At 38.2% G+C, this 15,903-nt stretch overlaps 1 protein-coding gene across 2 annotated transcripts; it reads left to right on the top strand.

Annotated features, from left to right (window-relative positions):
- The first annotated feature begins 197 nt into the window (after window positions 1-197).
- LOC144644934 (cytoplasmic polyadenylation element-binding protein 1-like) lies at window positions 198-11,394 on the top strand. Of its 2 annotated transcripts, none has more exons than XM_078504510.1 (12): window positions 198-1,769; window positions 2,226-2,295; window positions 2,419-2,570; window positions 3,811-4,171; window positions 4,790-4,906; window positions 5,057-5,149; window positions 5,296-5,423; window positions 7,008-7,122; window positions 7,418-7,501; window positions 7,631-7,725; window positions 8,027-8,178; window positions 9,581-11,394. In XM_078504510.1, exons 1-12 carry the CDS (start codon window positions 1,704-1,706, stop codon window positions 9,618-9,620), a joined length of 1,473 nt encoding a protein of 490 aa, XP_078360636.1. In that variant the 5' UTR covers window positions 198-1,703; the 3' UTR covers window positions 9,621-11,394. The 2 variants fall into 2 exon arrangements, with proteins under 2 accessions (XP_078360636.1, XP_078360635.1); XM_078504509.1 differs by having other exon boundaries at window positions 207-1,769; window positions 4,784-4,906.
- The last annotated feature ends 4,509 nt before the right edge of the window (window positions 11,395-15,903 follow it).

The raw sequence follows: 15,903 nt of genomic DNA, 5'->3' as shown, positions 1-15,903 counted from the left end.
TATTTAGGCCATCCCAATAAAATGTTTCGTTTCCCATCGCCCGACCGACCCATATTTTTCGAGAAATAAAAAAAAGTTCCAGATTCACTAGTCAAAGAGGCAAGTACTTTAATTTACAAGCACACGATCTTGTTTTATCAACAGCAATTGGTATAATGTGATGTCCTTGTCTTTAATTAACATCGATATAAAAGTTTTCAATGGCTGTTTCGCGCCAAGGGCATTAACGATTGTTCCAACATTTTCAGCGAGATCGACTGAAACAAAATCTATCGGTTCTGCATCTCCTCGCTTCTTAAATGAAACCAGACCCTTTAAAGTGTTCATTCTTTTTTTTTTTTGCCTGACCGACCGACCCACCATCACAAGAGACGGGGCAATGGGAAACGAAACATTTTATTGGGATGGCTTGAAAAGAAAAAAGTTTAGAAAATTTTGGCCAATTTTTCACTTCCTCTTATTCCGGGAAGTGATTCTGCCTGTCTGTGGCCTTTACAGTGTACCTAGCGCCGCCATTTTGGTTTTGGAGCCCACTTTGACGTGGAGAAAATAGCATGTGCGGGTGACCTGCTTATAAGTCTGTAAATAAAAAGTTCAATATTTGTGGTACGTTATTTCATTTCTCGTGGTCAGGGATACTTGTGTGTCTCCTGTACTGTTTGTAACAGGTGTGCATGCTGTTATTTCCGCCACCTATATGTTGTTGAACTGCAGTGAAATAATTCGAATAACCGGTCATTACAATTACCTGTCATAGCAGGCTATTGATCAATTCCGTCGTGAGAAAGTTCATAGTTGTCAGTCGGTATATGAACAAACAACACACCCACTGATGTCCAATTCCCGTTTTGTTTTGCAAATATGGCGTGAAATACAGTGAACACAAAGTGAAACAATTTCAGTCGTAAAGTTTGATTTATGTGATATTCCCTGGCTGTGATATATGACGAAAGCTTTAAAGCTTTAATTGATCAAATCTGAGATGTGTAGCTGGGCTAGGAACCGTGTAATGGCGGTTTTATATTTCCATGCATTTGTCTTTATAAACAACGACTCCGCAAAATTCATCGGAGACAACAATTGTATGGACACTGTATGGAAAACCGCATCCCTCAAATAAACTTGAGCGAGTCAAGATTTTAAAATTCGACAAGTCTGTACATGTATTTCTAGTTTTTCATTGCGTCCACGCATTCTGTATAAAAAATTTCCTTTATTTTATTTCTACTGCCTGTTGTAAAAGTATCAACAACGTTGTTGTTTTGTAGTCTCGTGATGATGTACAGTTCGTTCGCACTCACATCGCATACAATACAAAAAGAGAATAAAAAAAATTATCATAGACACCTTGGAATGTATTCTCGCAGCGAAAATAGACTGAATTTTTTCTTCGTGGTGGTACATGCGCCTTTTCATAATTATATTACCGCAGATGTTGCAAGAACTAAAAGCATTAAATCGGGTGCGAAGTTCCAATTATTCCACAACAGCAAATACCGCCGAATTGCTGTTATTGAACGATCACACGAGAAAAATTAACCGGAAGTGATAATAAGAGGAAGTTAGCGCTTACTTGTGTACGACGATCCGATTGGTCATAAAACAATGGCAATATTGACTGACCAATGAGGTGATTTGCACGAGAATCCACAGATTCCACGTGCATCAAGCTTCTAAACCGAAATGATACAAATACAGCGGCCATGAGAGACGAGAATGAGGAGCTTTGCAAGTTCGGGACGCTTTCACTTTCAGCCATGAGTAAGGAGGTGAGCTTGAATCTTGAAATGTTATTATTTTTTCATTGTTGAATTTTGGACGCAGCTAAAGGAGACGCTTCCTAGCTGTTTGTCAAGAATTGCCTAGGCAATTGTCATCGGTCCAGGTGCCGAAGGAAGGAATATTTTTCCGGCTCAAAGTGTTGTCGATGAAGTTGTTTTTCTTAGACCAGTGAAAAGCAGAACGCCAGCATTTTACTTTCAACACAAAATCACTGTCTTATAGCTTGTCGTCATCCCAAATATCAAGTGCAGAAATGAACTTCGACTGAATAAGCTCAATGTTTTTAAGTTGTTTTTGTGCACGTTGGTCGAGATAAATAAATTTACAAAGGTAACAATCGCCGTGTGTCAGACGCTGAGGTCAACAATTGTGGTCTAGTTATTTCAAGAATTTTTTTTTCACTCGCGCTCAATGCATCGTCAACGTATTTTCTTTCCTTGCAGAATGCACCAGAGGACAAAACTTCCATCATGACTCGAATCAATGCGTTGCTGGACTCAGCTCTGGATCCCAGTAAGTAATTTTTCCAGAGCTCATTCGAGTTCTTCGAGTACAAATTAGTACAAAGCTGCAAAATCATGGCAATTAACGGAAAGGCGTGACGCGAAGCTGTTTTCTCGTTTTGTTGTTTTGCAGACTCGGCTGGGAAAAGTCTCTTTTCCCCTCAGCCAGTTCCACAACCAGCCTGTGGACCCTTTCTCGGCTATCCAGGTTTTCAGCCTACACCGCCGGACTCAAGATCTCCAAGCCCCCTGCATATGGATGAAAGGGCTGGCGAACTTTTTATGGTAAGCATTTTGTACTAATTGAAAGCGTTAGGTGAATCCGATCTTAATCACTTTTGTGCCCTGTTTTTCGACCTTGCGTCTGTTTGTTGTCTGCTTTGTTTCGTTTCGGTATGTCAATGGAAAACCCTTTTATGCAGTACTTCGATCTATGTGGGAATAAATAATGTGAGCAGTATTATAATTGTGGCGATGCCATCTAAAATTAATTTTCTATTGTAGTTGATTGAGTTTAATACTTGCCTTAAAACAAGTCACCAACGTCAGAACGGTTATTCTATGCTGTAAGTTTATCTCCAATTTATTCGTCATGCGCTCATCGATTCGCTGACAATTTGCCAAAAACGTTCTGCAAACATTGCAAAAACTTTCTTTCCATGTTTAAGAGGACAAGAATGGATCTGCTGTTTTTATTGGATAACTAATGCAATAACAATTTACAGGCAGACATGATAGACTTGTAGTACAGATTTAGGGCAAGTGTCTCCGGTTAATTTTTTGATGACACAGGGGTCTTATTCATAATTTTATATTATTGTTGGAAAGATTTCCGCACAGGACCCTACATTAATTATGTATGCAACTATTTCATACTATCACTATACAAAAACAGCAATCATGAAAAGAACGAATCAGTCAGAAAATTGTATGCATAATTAATGTAGGGTCCTGTGCGGAAATCTTGCCTTATTGTTAATTAATGTACATTAAAATAAAAGTTGTTGTCCAAAATAATTCTGTAAAGCAGTTTCCTTACCAAGGAGAAGAAAGATAAATTTCCCCTCACAGACTTAGGGTGGCTGGCAACAGTTTTTGGCACTTATACTTCGATCTCCCCACAATAATAAAAATTGGAAATAAGCACTCACCCACTCACCCAAGGTGACTCGCAGTCCTTTTTGCAAAGAACAAAAATAATAATGACAACTGTCTTTTTTTTTTGCAGTTCTTAAAATCACTTGGCCAGATGTTTTTTTGACCAAGTTGTGGTTATCTTCATGACATTACATGTCACCATAGCAACAATAACACAAAAATTATCTTTGTGACCCTTATTTTTTATTTCTGAATTGTGATTAGCATGTTGATACTATTTTGCAAAGTTGAAAAAATTTCCAGAAGGGGTTCAAAGCCCCCTTAAATTTTTTAACAATTAGCATGAACCAGTTAATTGCACCTTAAAGCTCTGAAACTTTATATACTTGCAAAGCTAATGAGAAAGGTTTGGTTTTGTTTATTTCAGGGTAATTTCATGGCTAGCGGTGCTCATTTTGGAATACATACTCCTCCTGACAGTATTCCCTCTTCTCCTATTGGTGCATTCTCCCCATTTGGAGCATTCCCTTTTTCTCCTGTTTCCCCAGTGGACTCAGAATCTGGCATTAGTCCTATGAGGCCTTCATACCGCAGCTCTGTGTTCCCTCGTTGTCAGCCAAGACAGATTGGGATACCTCCTGCAGCGCTGCAGCCAGCTGAGATGCCGACAATGGGAAGCCTGTTTACTGATCCTCGGTGGACTGGTGTTAATCCCTTGTTTGGAATGTGGAATGATCCAACAGGACTAGATTACATGCAGCCACCAGGGCTTGCACAGCTATTACCAGGTAACTTAGTTTATAATGTAAAATAATGGCTCTTAGAAACCTTTTGCAGTTTGGTGGTGTTGTAGCCATTGCTTGTTGATACCATCACTGGAGCTCTGGGTTTTAAAATGTTCACTTACACTGAGCCAGGATTAGATGTTGATCAAGAACACCTGGGGAACCAAAATTATATGTAACTCATTACATCAGTTGACAAGCTATTTTAGTGTGAAAAGATGATTCATCTTGTGGCTTCTGTGTACTTCGTACCTATTGGTGCAAACTGTGCCTTTCATTGCCATTGATGTGAGTTGACGTCAAAACTGGACGTAAGAAATTATAAACAGAAAACCACTGAATCAAAATTCTTGCTAATCACAGACTAGTGTAATCGTACTGTGAACAACCTATAAACTTGAACTTTAAATTTGTGTAGTAGCTGTTATTTACACAGTTGAGCCTGTGACAATATTTTCTTTCGTTTAGAGACAAAAGGGTCAACACATTGATTAAATCGATGCAGAATGACCCTTATTGCCTCATTTGTATGTCAAACAGCTGAGAATTTAATGAAGCTAACTCAAAATAAATAGCCTTGTAGCTGCAGGCTTAACTTTCTTTGATTGTGACAAGGTGCAGATTACAATAAAGGGAATATGAAAAAGTGGTCAGGACAGCTACCTCGCCGTAACTACAAGAATCCAAGCTACTCAACTAAAGTTTTTCTTGGAGGTGTTCCTTGGGATATAACAGAAGGTAACTTAACTAATATTGCAATCATGTACATAATTATTATATATTGATTTTCAAATTTTAACTGATTACAGTCATATTATAGTTCCATCTTCTTATTCAAGCATTTTGTTGTCAATAGTTTGAAAACATTGTACTTTCTTAAACCCTTAGCATCTCTTGTCATGTCCTTTAAACCTTTTGGCACAGTCAAAGTGGAATGGCCTGGAAAGGCTGATGGCCGGCATTTGCATCACCCTCCTAAAGGTAACTTGAGATATTTCTCTTCCATTTTTTTTCCGTTTTTTTATTAGAGTTTGAACCATCTTGTGCTGGTTGAGGTTTCAATTATTTATCTTTGACACTTTGCAAACACTAAAGTTCTATTTTTTGATGTGTAATTAACATTTCAGGATATGTTTATCTGATCTTTGATTCTGAGAAATCAGTCAAAGCCTTACTGGCTTCCTGCACTCATGATTTCTGTAATGGTGGAGACTGGTACTTCAAGATCTCCAGCAGACGTATGAGATGCAAAGAGGTAACTAGCTCAAGTAAAATAAAAGTAAAGGTATACATGGGAGGCGCGGTGGCCTATTGGTTAGCACGCGGGACTCTTTGAGCCTGGCCTCGGTCATTGGATTGTGTTCTTGGGCAAGACACATTACTCTCATAGTGCCTCTCTCCACCCAGGTGTATAAATGGGTACTGGCGAACTTATGCTGGGGGGGGGGGAGGGTAACACTGCAATGTACTAGCATCCCATCTGGGTGGGGAGTAGTTGTCAACATTAAAAGTTACTTGTCTGGCAGAAAAATCTACTTGTCCTGGACAACTAGACACATTTTTCCTAGCCTTGAGCAGCATAAATACACCGATTTCACAAATGGCAGACCATTAATGACTCACCAAAATCCTCAAGAAAATGTGTACACTCGACTGAATACTGGAGCTTTCTTGATGTTCCAAGCAGTTAAAGTCTTTGGCGACCCGCCGTATTTCAATATTTCAAGCCATGTCCAGCCCAGGGTTTTGCTTACAACCCGAAACAAAATGACAAATATTAGGCCGCGAACTTATTTCGAACTCGGTTATCTCGAAATCAACCTAGAAAACGATCTAATACCCCCATTTAACGGAGGAAAGCATCAAAACTCCTGCAAATTTTCACTTTTTCCCTTGTAACACGAAAGTTGTTTATCCTAAAACGCCTCGTTTTCATGCTTCAGTTCCAGTTCTTTTCTGCGCGTCCGCCATTTGTGAAATCAGTGTATAAACATTCAATATTGTTGATATTGGAGAATGGAGAAGCAACTTTTTTTTTTTTTAATGCATTTTTTTATTTAATAATTGACAAAATATTTTACAATAGACAATTTTTTTACAAACAATAAAATAAAACAGAATACAAAAAAAGACAACTTACAGAGATAAAGTAACTAGGTAAAATAAACTATAAAGTAACTAGGTCTCGAATCTTCTGTTTGTCTATCCCGAGCTTGTTTTTCAAAAACTTAAGAAAGGCAGTGAAACAGAAAGGGTCTGTGAAACAGAAAGGGTCTATGGAGAAGCAACTTGATAATACCCAGAAAAAAAGACTGAACCTTGAATGTGAACCAGTTAATTGTCTGCTGTCATGGGAAGTCTTACTTGATTGTGTTAGTAAAAACTTCATACATCTGTTATCCCAGAAATGTATAACATTAGAGTTGTTTAATGAATTTACAACTTGTCAGGAAAAGAACAAGTACCCAGTGTTTCGCCCAGTCGCGTGTTTCACCAAGGCTTCAAATTGTTCACTTTCGTTTATTGTCACAATGTTTAATTCTTGTACAAGTAAAATTCGAAGTCTGTATGAAAATAAGTATCAGTTAGTGATAAATCCATCAAAAATTAACATTGAAGTAAGAGAGAAGTAATATTTACCCATTGGCGTCTCTGTTGCATTTGCGGCTAGGCGAAATGTAGATCAGATCTTCTTTATTAGAGAAATTACAGGTTTGTTACGTCATAAGTGATGTGATCTCACAATAAGTTATTATTTGATTCTTGTCTTATCATTTCCGACAAAACACCCAGTACATGATGTTACTAGCAGTTCTGTCCGGTCTGTTCACATTGTTAGGTGCAGGTGATTCCATGGGTCCTGTCAGATACCAACTATGTGCGTGGTCCTCATCAAAGATTGGACACAAGTTGGACTGTGTTTGTGGGTGGACTGCATGGCATGCTGAATGCAGGTATGTTATTAAAGTAATAAGCTTTGACAAACCATGGATTTCTGATGAAAAATAGTTATCATCCTCATTCCTGGCTCCAGCATCGGTCAGGGTCATTGTGTTTTGTTCATGTGTAGTTACTGTACTGTTGTGTTTTGTTCATGTATAGTTACTGTACCATAAAATGCCACAGATTGAGGTTGTGGTTTTGAAAATATGCAACAATTAATAATAGCTGTGTAATGTACACACAGCTTAACACTTGTAAACCCTGTTTATTGGAATATGGTTGATTTGTTAATTTTTCATATTTCAGAGGGTCTGGCCTATATTATGAACGACCTGTTTGGAGGAGTTGTCTATGCTGGTATTGACACTGATAAACACCGCTATCCTATAGGTGAGTTAACTGCTGAATATGTAAGCAAGTAACATTAAACATCACTCACTAAATCCTCTTTGTGCCTTGGGCACATAAGGCCGTATTAAACAAACAAAAACCATAATTTTAAATGTTTCGTCATCCCAGGTTCTGGTCGCATTACATTTAACAACCAGAAGAGCTTCCTGGAAGCTGTACGTTCAGGATTCATTGAAATAGAGACACCAAAATTTGTTAAAAAGGTGAGCTAGAAGCAATCTTTTTTACTATTTCTGTGCTCATTTTTTTGCTGTGTTTCAAACTTTTTATTGTAGAGTTGAAACAGAAATTATGCTTGTCAATAATAATTGCCAATATATTACATTAATTATAAATGTAATATTGGCAGTTGCTACAAAAAATTATTACTATACAAAAGTAATTGAACCAGTCCTGGCTGGATTAAGCCTTGTGACATGCACATGTCAAATTTTATTAAGTCACCATCTTGAAAAAGACGGTGGATTTTTTTAATTGCTCATTTGATTCTTTCCTGGAATTCAGGTCCAAGTTGACCCATATTTAGAGGACTCCATGTGTGACATTTGCCATACTACATCTGGTCCTTTCTTCTGTCGTGAAGAATCCTGTTTCAAGTATTACTGTCATTCATGTTGGTTGTGGCATCACTCAATTGAGGGTTATCGTCAGCACAGGTAGTGAAACTTTTTATATTTTTCTAAGCAAGTTTTATGTGCAAATTTTGTTTTTTTAAAGGTGGCTTGCAGTATGTCTTTTCTTTGTCACTGCTGGCCCTTTTAATGTGGTTGAATGTAATTTAAGCTAAGTTAAACGCGAAACAATGCTGGTCAGCAGCCTACCCGTGTTTTGGTCATGTGTAGTGGGAGGGGGGGATCTGCTGGGGGTCGCGTGGTTTTACAGCTCGGCTTCTGTGGTCAGCTCATTTTCACGTGCGCCTTTGCCGTTCGACTGTCTTTGGCGTCTTCTCCCTGCCCTCCCTCCCTCTCTGGTTAGTATGAGGTAAGTATCATGGTTCCACTGTGTATGCAGTGTGATGGTGCCTGGTGGTTGCCGCTCACAGGGTTGTCATGGTTACCCTACGCTCTCGGCTTTGTGCTCGAGGCTTCACCATCTTTCCAGGCACCATCCCCAAGCTCATCTATTGTTGATGAGTTTAATGACTCTTAAGCACACCAAATGCCTCAGCAACTCTGTTTGTATTATATGTACCCATTGATGCCTGAAGTTTTTGTGGGAAAGAACTGCATATAAGGAATTTTTGAGATTTTCTGGTCAGTTATGAGCTAAATTAGATCCAAGCCATTCAAAACAGCCACCTCTATTTGCAATATTAAAGCATGCCTTGCCTTCCACTGGCATTGCATTTTATGACATTAATTTTTTGTTCTGGCATATGCACAAGTCAAAATTTTGAGATTTTGACCTACATGTCAAGGCCTTTGGCAGGATCTTGCATAGGTGGGTACAAGGGCCAGAGGCGCAAGCGTCTTTGGGGGTCCAGGGTTATTATCCCACAGGAAATTTTGAAAAATCAAGTTGTTTAAGTCCACATTCCCTGCATTCTGAGAGTAATTTTTACCCTCACTCCCCAGTTAGGCAGACCTTTGTGGCCCGTGGGTGGGTGCGGACACACCCATCATACCCTGCCTACGGCCCTTCATGTACCTCTTTCCACTTGCACTTCCCTTTCCCCAATTTCTAATCTTTTTTGCTGCAGTTGTTGTTGGCCAGCCTTATACCAGGCTTGCTTTGAGTTCAAGAACTCCTGAGAAAGCATAAACAAGATGGGAAATTTTTACCATGGAGTAACCAAGGAAAGAAGAGGAAAATTTTCCTCTGAGTTTTTCACTCAAATTTGTAAGCATTTTAAAACGCAGTTCAAGCTCTGCTTTGGGTATCACTGGAAAGATCTTTTCCTCTGCAGAGATTGAGTATGAGTGATGCCTTTTTTGGGCAGTAGTGATGACATCAGAAGTGCACAGGTGTCAATGGGTTAAAAAGGGTTGAAAAAAACACAAGTGTTTGGCTGTGAGATCAGACAGCTGTTCATAAACACTCTTTTATAATTTGTTTCAGACCACTGACACGAACAAGCAAGAGTGGAACTACTCAGTGATTCTCCAGTGGCAAGCAGCAACACTTTATGCAAATGAGTAACCAGACTGCATTGTGCCTGACTCACAGGCAATTGTCTGTGCTTATGTTTGGTTGTTTTTTCTTTGGGTGCAGTCGTATCACATGAATTTGGTAATTTGAAGTGCATCTGTTGAATGTTTAGAGTGTTCTATTTCTTCTATTTGATTATTTTATAGACAGTCTTTAGGTAAAAATTCACATGTAATACAAAATATTTTCTTGCAATGGTTTTCATCGTAAGTTAGTCATGCTAATGGTTGAGCTGGGGATTACAATGTTACTCAACAATATTTTTGATGTAATCTTATTGTTAATTCAACAAAAAGGTAATATTTGCTTTTGCTTGACTGTCACTGACTTCCAGTTTTAGCATTTACTGCACATTTGTATTGAGTGATTTGCAAGTTTAAGCAACCATGACAGAGATGTTTGAAAAACAGTGTATTATGTTTTGATCATCATGCAAGTATAATTAATAGCTTTGTTTTAGCTGAACATGCAGCGGAATATGTAGTGAGACATAAAGAATTCATGTCCTTGACAAAGTTCTAGTTCAAACTCCACAGTATGGACTCATTTTATATTTTCCAACATACATATTTATTTAAATGCATACTGTTCTTTTATTTGTTACATTCTCATTTCCATCACCGACATGGTTTGCTTATACGGATGATCATTCAGTTTTTGACAGTATCTTTGTTTTGAATTATTTTAGTTTCTTAGTTTATTTAGGGCTTTTTGATTGTTATAAAATTCATGTGCTTTCACTGGCTATTGCCACAGACTTTTGCGCAAATGACTACATCTTTTGAACTTTACATTTTGTGTCTTCTACACTACATGTTTTATTTAAAAACATCAGAGAAAGTCTGCTCTCTCAAAGGCTGGTCCTCGGACAGTAGGAGAAAAATTCTTTTTATCTGTTTTTCCTGGTTTTTCCAATTTGACCTTGATTTTTTATAAACATACTATTTGTGTCATTTGCACACAAGGACTTCTACTTCAATGATTAACTTTTTTCTACTTGTCTTTTTATTAAACTGGAGTCTAATTTATTGGGCACCACAAACGGCACAAAATATTTGTATATAGTTTTGCTGTCAAGAGTGTTTCTAATTTTTCAATTTTTGAAATGCAAGCAATACCTTTCTCAGTCTTGTAAGTTGATATAGCATCTTTTAACTGTAATTGTATAAAAAGGTAAAAGAAAAAAAGCTGTTTTTATATATGATTGAAAAAAAAAGAGAAAAAAGTTTAGTGTTGTAATGAATTACACTTGAACACGTTTCAATATCTTTAAGTTATTAAGGTTGCACTTATTTAGAGCCAAAAGGTTTCATCTTTGTTGAGTATAGCGTGATAGTCGTTTTTAACTTAAAAAAAAAAACAGAAACAAAAAACGTATTTAGAAAGATTGCCACGTATTTAATTTTGTAGTTGTTATAAAGAAGGTGAACTTTTTATTGGTTGCAAAGCGTGAGAGCTAATATTAGTGTAATTAAGTATTTATAATGTTCTCTGCTGAACATTTTTGTAAAGAGTTGCCATTGGTAAGTTATTTTTTGAGCGTGTTAGTGTTTTTGTTTTGAGAAATTTTGATATGCTTCTCAGCTGTAACAGGATCATGTATGCCTGTAATGTTTCAAGATAAATAGTATACATATATTTAGTGTATGGCAAGATTTATTGGTTCAAATAGAAACGGCAACAAGGTTGTTTTTGTCAGATTAAACTGAAAAGCCTTCGTTGCATCTTTTGTGTTTGTAATTAATTACAGCAATAACCTCTTTACCAGTACCCTCTATATACTGGAGTAACGTTGTGAGGCGTGGGATGATTACTTTTAGTAAGCCACCCTCCTCCACCCTCGGTACAAATGCGCTCCCTCGTGTCCTCTTACAGAAGTTATCTCCCTCCAAAAATAGCTTTTATGGTCTTCTTCTAATCTCGTTTCCAGGTAACACCTCTTTTAATTAAAAACTAGCAATGGTATATTGCTATTCCTGAGTTTTGATTGGTTAACAGGCAATGGTACATCAGCTCATCTCTATGGGTACCCACGGTCTTTGTTTTCTTCACAATTTTTTTTGCAAATCTTCGTGTTTTTAAGCAGATCCTCGTTTTATCTTCGTTCTTTTTTTTTCTTAAAATGTGATCAAATGCCAAAATTCAGAAATTAAAGATATTTTCTGTAATGTTACAGTGGAACCTCGATTTAACGAAGTGCTAAGGGACTGGGGAAATTTGTTCGTTATATCGAGGGTTCGTTATATCGAAAACCTCGATATAACGAATTTGTGGAAAAACAACCAAAGTGATCGTTATATCGAGGTATAGTTAATAATTGTTTTTCACGCTGTTACGTTGCACTACCCAGCATTTAATGATCTGAACGACTGTCAAAAATAACATTTGTACTTTTATGTTCAATATCCACATAGGTATAGAAATATGTCTTTGGAGTTGTTTTCCTGTTAGGATTAAAGTATTTTCATCTTTGTTGGTCTGATCTACGTTCATCTTTTGTAGACTTTTTGTCGTGTGTTTACTGAAATTCGTTATATCGAGGTACATTTTACGTTTGGGCTTCCGGATTGTGTTCGTTATAACGAGGATTTCGTTATATCGAGGTTCGTTATATCGAGGTCCTGTTCCATACATTTCACTGTAACTTTGGCCGGGCTGAAGAATATCGTTCGTTATACCGAGGGCTTCGTTGTATAGAGGTTCGTTAAATCGAGGTTCCACTGTAATGAGATTTTTGACAGTTTTATATCTAAGTGTTCAATTTGATCACGTGAATTTTGGTCAATTTCAGATCTTTGCTTCAGTCTTGAGAGAGTCTTGAGATCTTCGTTTTTTCCGCGTCTTCGATTTCTTCGGAAATACCCATATAATAGAGAGGCTTCCATTGACCACAAATCAGGGTAGCCGATATGTATTGCGGTCATCACGCCCCCGAGACATAACGCCCCCTATAAGTCAACGCCCCCCCTATAAGACATGACGCCCCCTAATGTAAGAAAGGGAATTTTAATTTGTGATTTTATGATGACGATAGCAGAAAGATAATTTTTCAGTTTTCGATCGTAAAAACCGAGTTTATAGTGAGCGGGTTCTACCGATCCAAGGTTCTTATACTTTCCTATTTTTGTTATTTGCTCTTTGTTGGGTTGTTTGGATTGTGATCGGTATTCACTGTGCCATAAGTGTTCGCCATATTAGATACCAATTCTAAATCGCCATAAATCGCACCGTGTTCAAACAGGTAAGTATCTTTCCATAGTTTTTCATCTTTACTACTCGTTGCTCACATGGATCGAGCGAAACCGATCGAGCAACAAAAACAGAAGAATCGCAATTGCCATTTACGGATGAATCGCAACGCAAACAGACCAGTAAACTACAGTAGTTCATATCATTTATTGATTTTATTATATCCTCAGATCATGCTCTTCTCTCATCTTTCTCTGAATATATAAATATCGCAATAGGGGGCGTCATGTCTTAGAGGGGGCGTTATGTCTCGGGGGCGTTATGACCGCCGATATACGTCAACGGAAACACCTGGGGAGCTCAAATATTGCAATTTTTAAGCGTTGTTTTTTTTAAATTTAATATTCCACTCGCGCTTGTTGGATATGAGATCGTTATAGCCAACTGGCTATCTACCATCTCGTATCCAACGAGACACCTTTGCATTTCTTTGGTGAAGGGCGGGAAACAGGGGGCGCGTGGGTTGATGGTTAGGGAAATGCAACAGGCCCATAACCGGGCGGGAAGAAAGATCCACGCGCACCGCCATCCAAAGGGTGGACGCCGGAGGAGAAAAAGAGCTGATAGGGTTCGCGAGATCTCGGCAGCCATTGCGCATACCACGAAACGTTTGGGAGGTATAACAAGTTTTCCATGTGAACGACTTGTCAGTTGACTTGTCCTGCCTGCCGAAGTGAAGAATTTCAAGTGTACATGTGCCACCGCGCAATTGCATAATCTAACGTTCGCAATGCAATTTTAAAAAACACTCAGGAACCGAACGAAATTCTTCCATATGAGAAGATTCGTCTCGGCTAAAAGGGTCAGTCCGCCTACGGGGCTTGCTCGCGTCTATAGGAAGAAGCAATGAGTTTATAGGAGAACCCTAATGTAACAAATTGTCAAGGTGGTAGGCCTTTCTCGATTAAATGCTAGTAAAACTGGCATTTAATGCTACTAGAAATTCTCGCATAAAGCCAAAAAAAATGCTAAAATAATGCCTGATTTCTTTAAAAAATGCCACTTGAATTCCAAAGAATGCTTTGTTTTATTTCAAACAAAACGTACAAACTCTTACATTATATGATCATATCAGTCAACAACAGGTGATACTTAATAATTGTTTGTTTATAAAAAAAAATTAAAAAAAAAATTAAAAAAAAATACTTTTAAAAAAATTAAAAAACACACACACATGTAACACAACACAAGTAAACAAGTAACACAACGCACAAACAGTCGAAACAGACAAAAACAATCAAGTTAAGTAATCAAAATTGTGAAACTTTAGGATTATTTATCCTTCTGAGTTCTGAAATCTGGATCACAGTAATGAAAAAAGACAGAAAATGCTAGCAATTCTTTTTTAAGAAAAAACGAAAAAAAAATTCTCGTTTTCCCAAAAAATGCCGAAAAAAATGCTAGCATAATCCTGAAAGGCCTACAAGGTGGTGGGGAAATGTGTTTGTTATAACTTCAATAAACAAATGCGGCACACAATTTGTAATCCTTCACTTTGCTACGATGAAGGGGTAACGCTTGCAAATGCCGGCTTTCTAAATTGACTACGGGGAGGGGGATAGGGTAAACTTCAAGTTGATCCTCGGTTCAGTGGAACCCGATATAACAACTCTGGTATAACCCCCCCCCGGGGGGGGGGTACTCCCATATGTGGCCTATATAGGTATGTGCCGCCCGATAGGGTATGGTTTTTGTGGTTCTCGGTCCTTAAATAGGGTATCATTTTTGCTCCTTTTGGCAATGAGCTCCCGGTGTGATCCTTAGATAGGGTACCTAAATTCTATAAGCTAAAATAAATGCCCAGCTCAACCAAAAAAGGTATCTTAAAACTGAATTTTCTGTTCAGGTATTAGTAAAGCGATTTTATAGAGATTTGTGTCTTGCCGTGCGCGGTTAGCCGTTATTTGGGTCGCATGGAACGCTTCTCCTCCCCTTGAATAGGGTGTCATTTTTCGGTTTTAGGCCTTAAAAAGGGTATCAATTTTCGCTTTCTTTATCCTTAATAGGGTCAGGGTTTAAGAACCTTGGCGGCACACCCCTATCCGAAATTTATGGGAGTACCCCCCGGGGGTATAACCAACGATATACTGTACCCAGAGTAAGTGCAATGCATGAAAAAGAACCACGATCTAATAAATGCTATTGAATATACACATCCGTTATAAGCCGGCAAGCGTGAGGGACCTACTGGGAGAATATAAAATAATATGGGCCTTAGGTCCAGTCGGCACGGACGGAGTCTGTACAGAAAAGACCGAGGGCCGATATTCTATCAGATCTATTAATGATTTGCCACCAATCGGATCCTGTGTTTTGCGTGGAGGATTCTAGCAAGCTTGGTAAATAGGAGCTTTATTAAACGACGGCAAAAAATTTCTCTACATATAAGCGGATTTCAAAGCGGAAAGGTTCAAAAGAACGCGATTCTGACCGAGAACCCAACGGGTGTTTTGGTCGATAAAGAGTTCCATAACGTTGTTTCACAAACCAAAGTACGAGAAGATTTTTCATGCGAGTCAAGCTTATTTTTTTCAGCCGTTCGGGATTTGCGCGAGATAACTTGGAGAATACACGGTCCAAAAAATATATTCATGTATATTGAACCGACAATGGAGCAATCTGATTGGCTAATTTAAGTGTAACGGACGGACCATTATTTTCTTGGAGGGGGGGGGGGAGGTATGAAAAATTTTCCTCTGCAAACTATTGTTTTAGTTTATGCACCTTTTTTAGTTGCAAACAACTTTTTCAATATTTTTTTCATACCCCCCTCCAAAAATAATGGTCCGTCACCAATTAAAGGTCGAAGCACGAAGAAGGGCTTGTTGAGTCAATGGGGATCTAATTTAGCTTGTAACTGACGAAAAACCTGTCAAAAATGTCTTTAAAATCACTTTTTTCAAAAAACTCTGTAGGCGCCAACTTCGCAAAGCAGTAACTTAGCGAAATCGCTTCAGATCGACCTGAGGAGCTGGTAAACAATG

Source organism: Oculina patagonica, chromosome 2, assembly GCF_052425735.1.
Source record: "Oculina patagonica isolate OP01 chromosome 2, crgOcupat, whole genome shotgun sequence".
Lineage (NCBI taxonomy): Eukaryota > Metazoa > Cnidaria > Anthozoa > Scleractinia > Oculinidae > Oculina > Oculina patagonica.
This window is presented reverse-complemented; position numbering and strand designations above follow the sequence as displayed.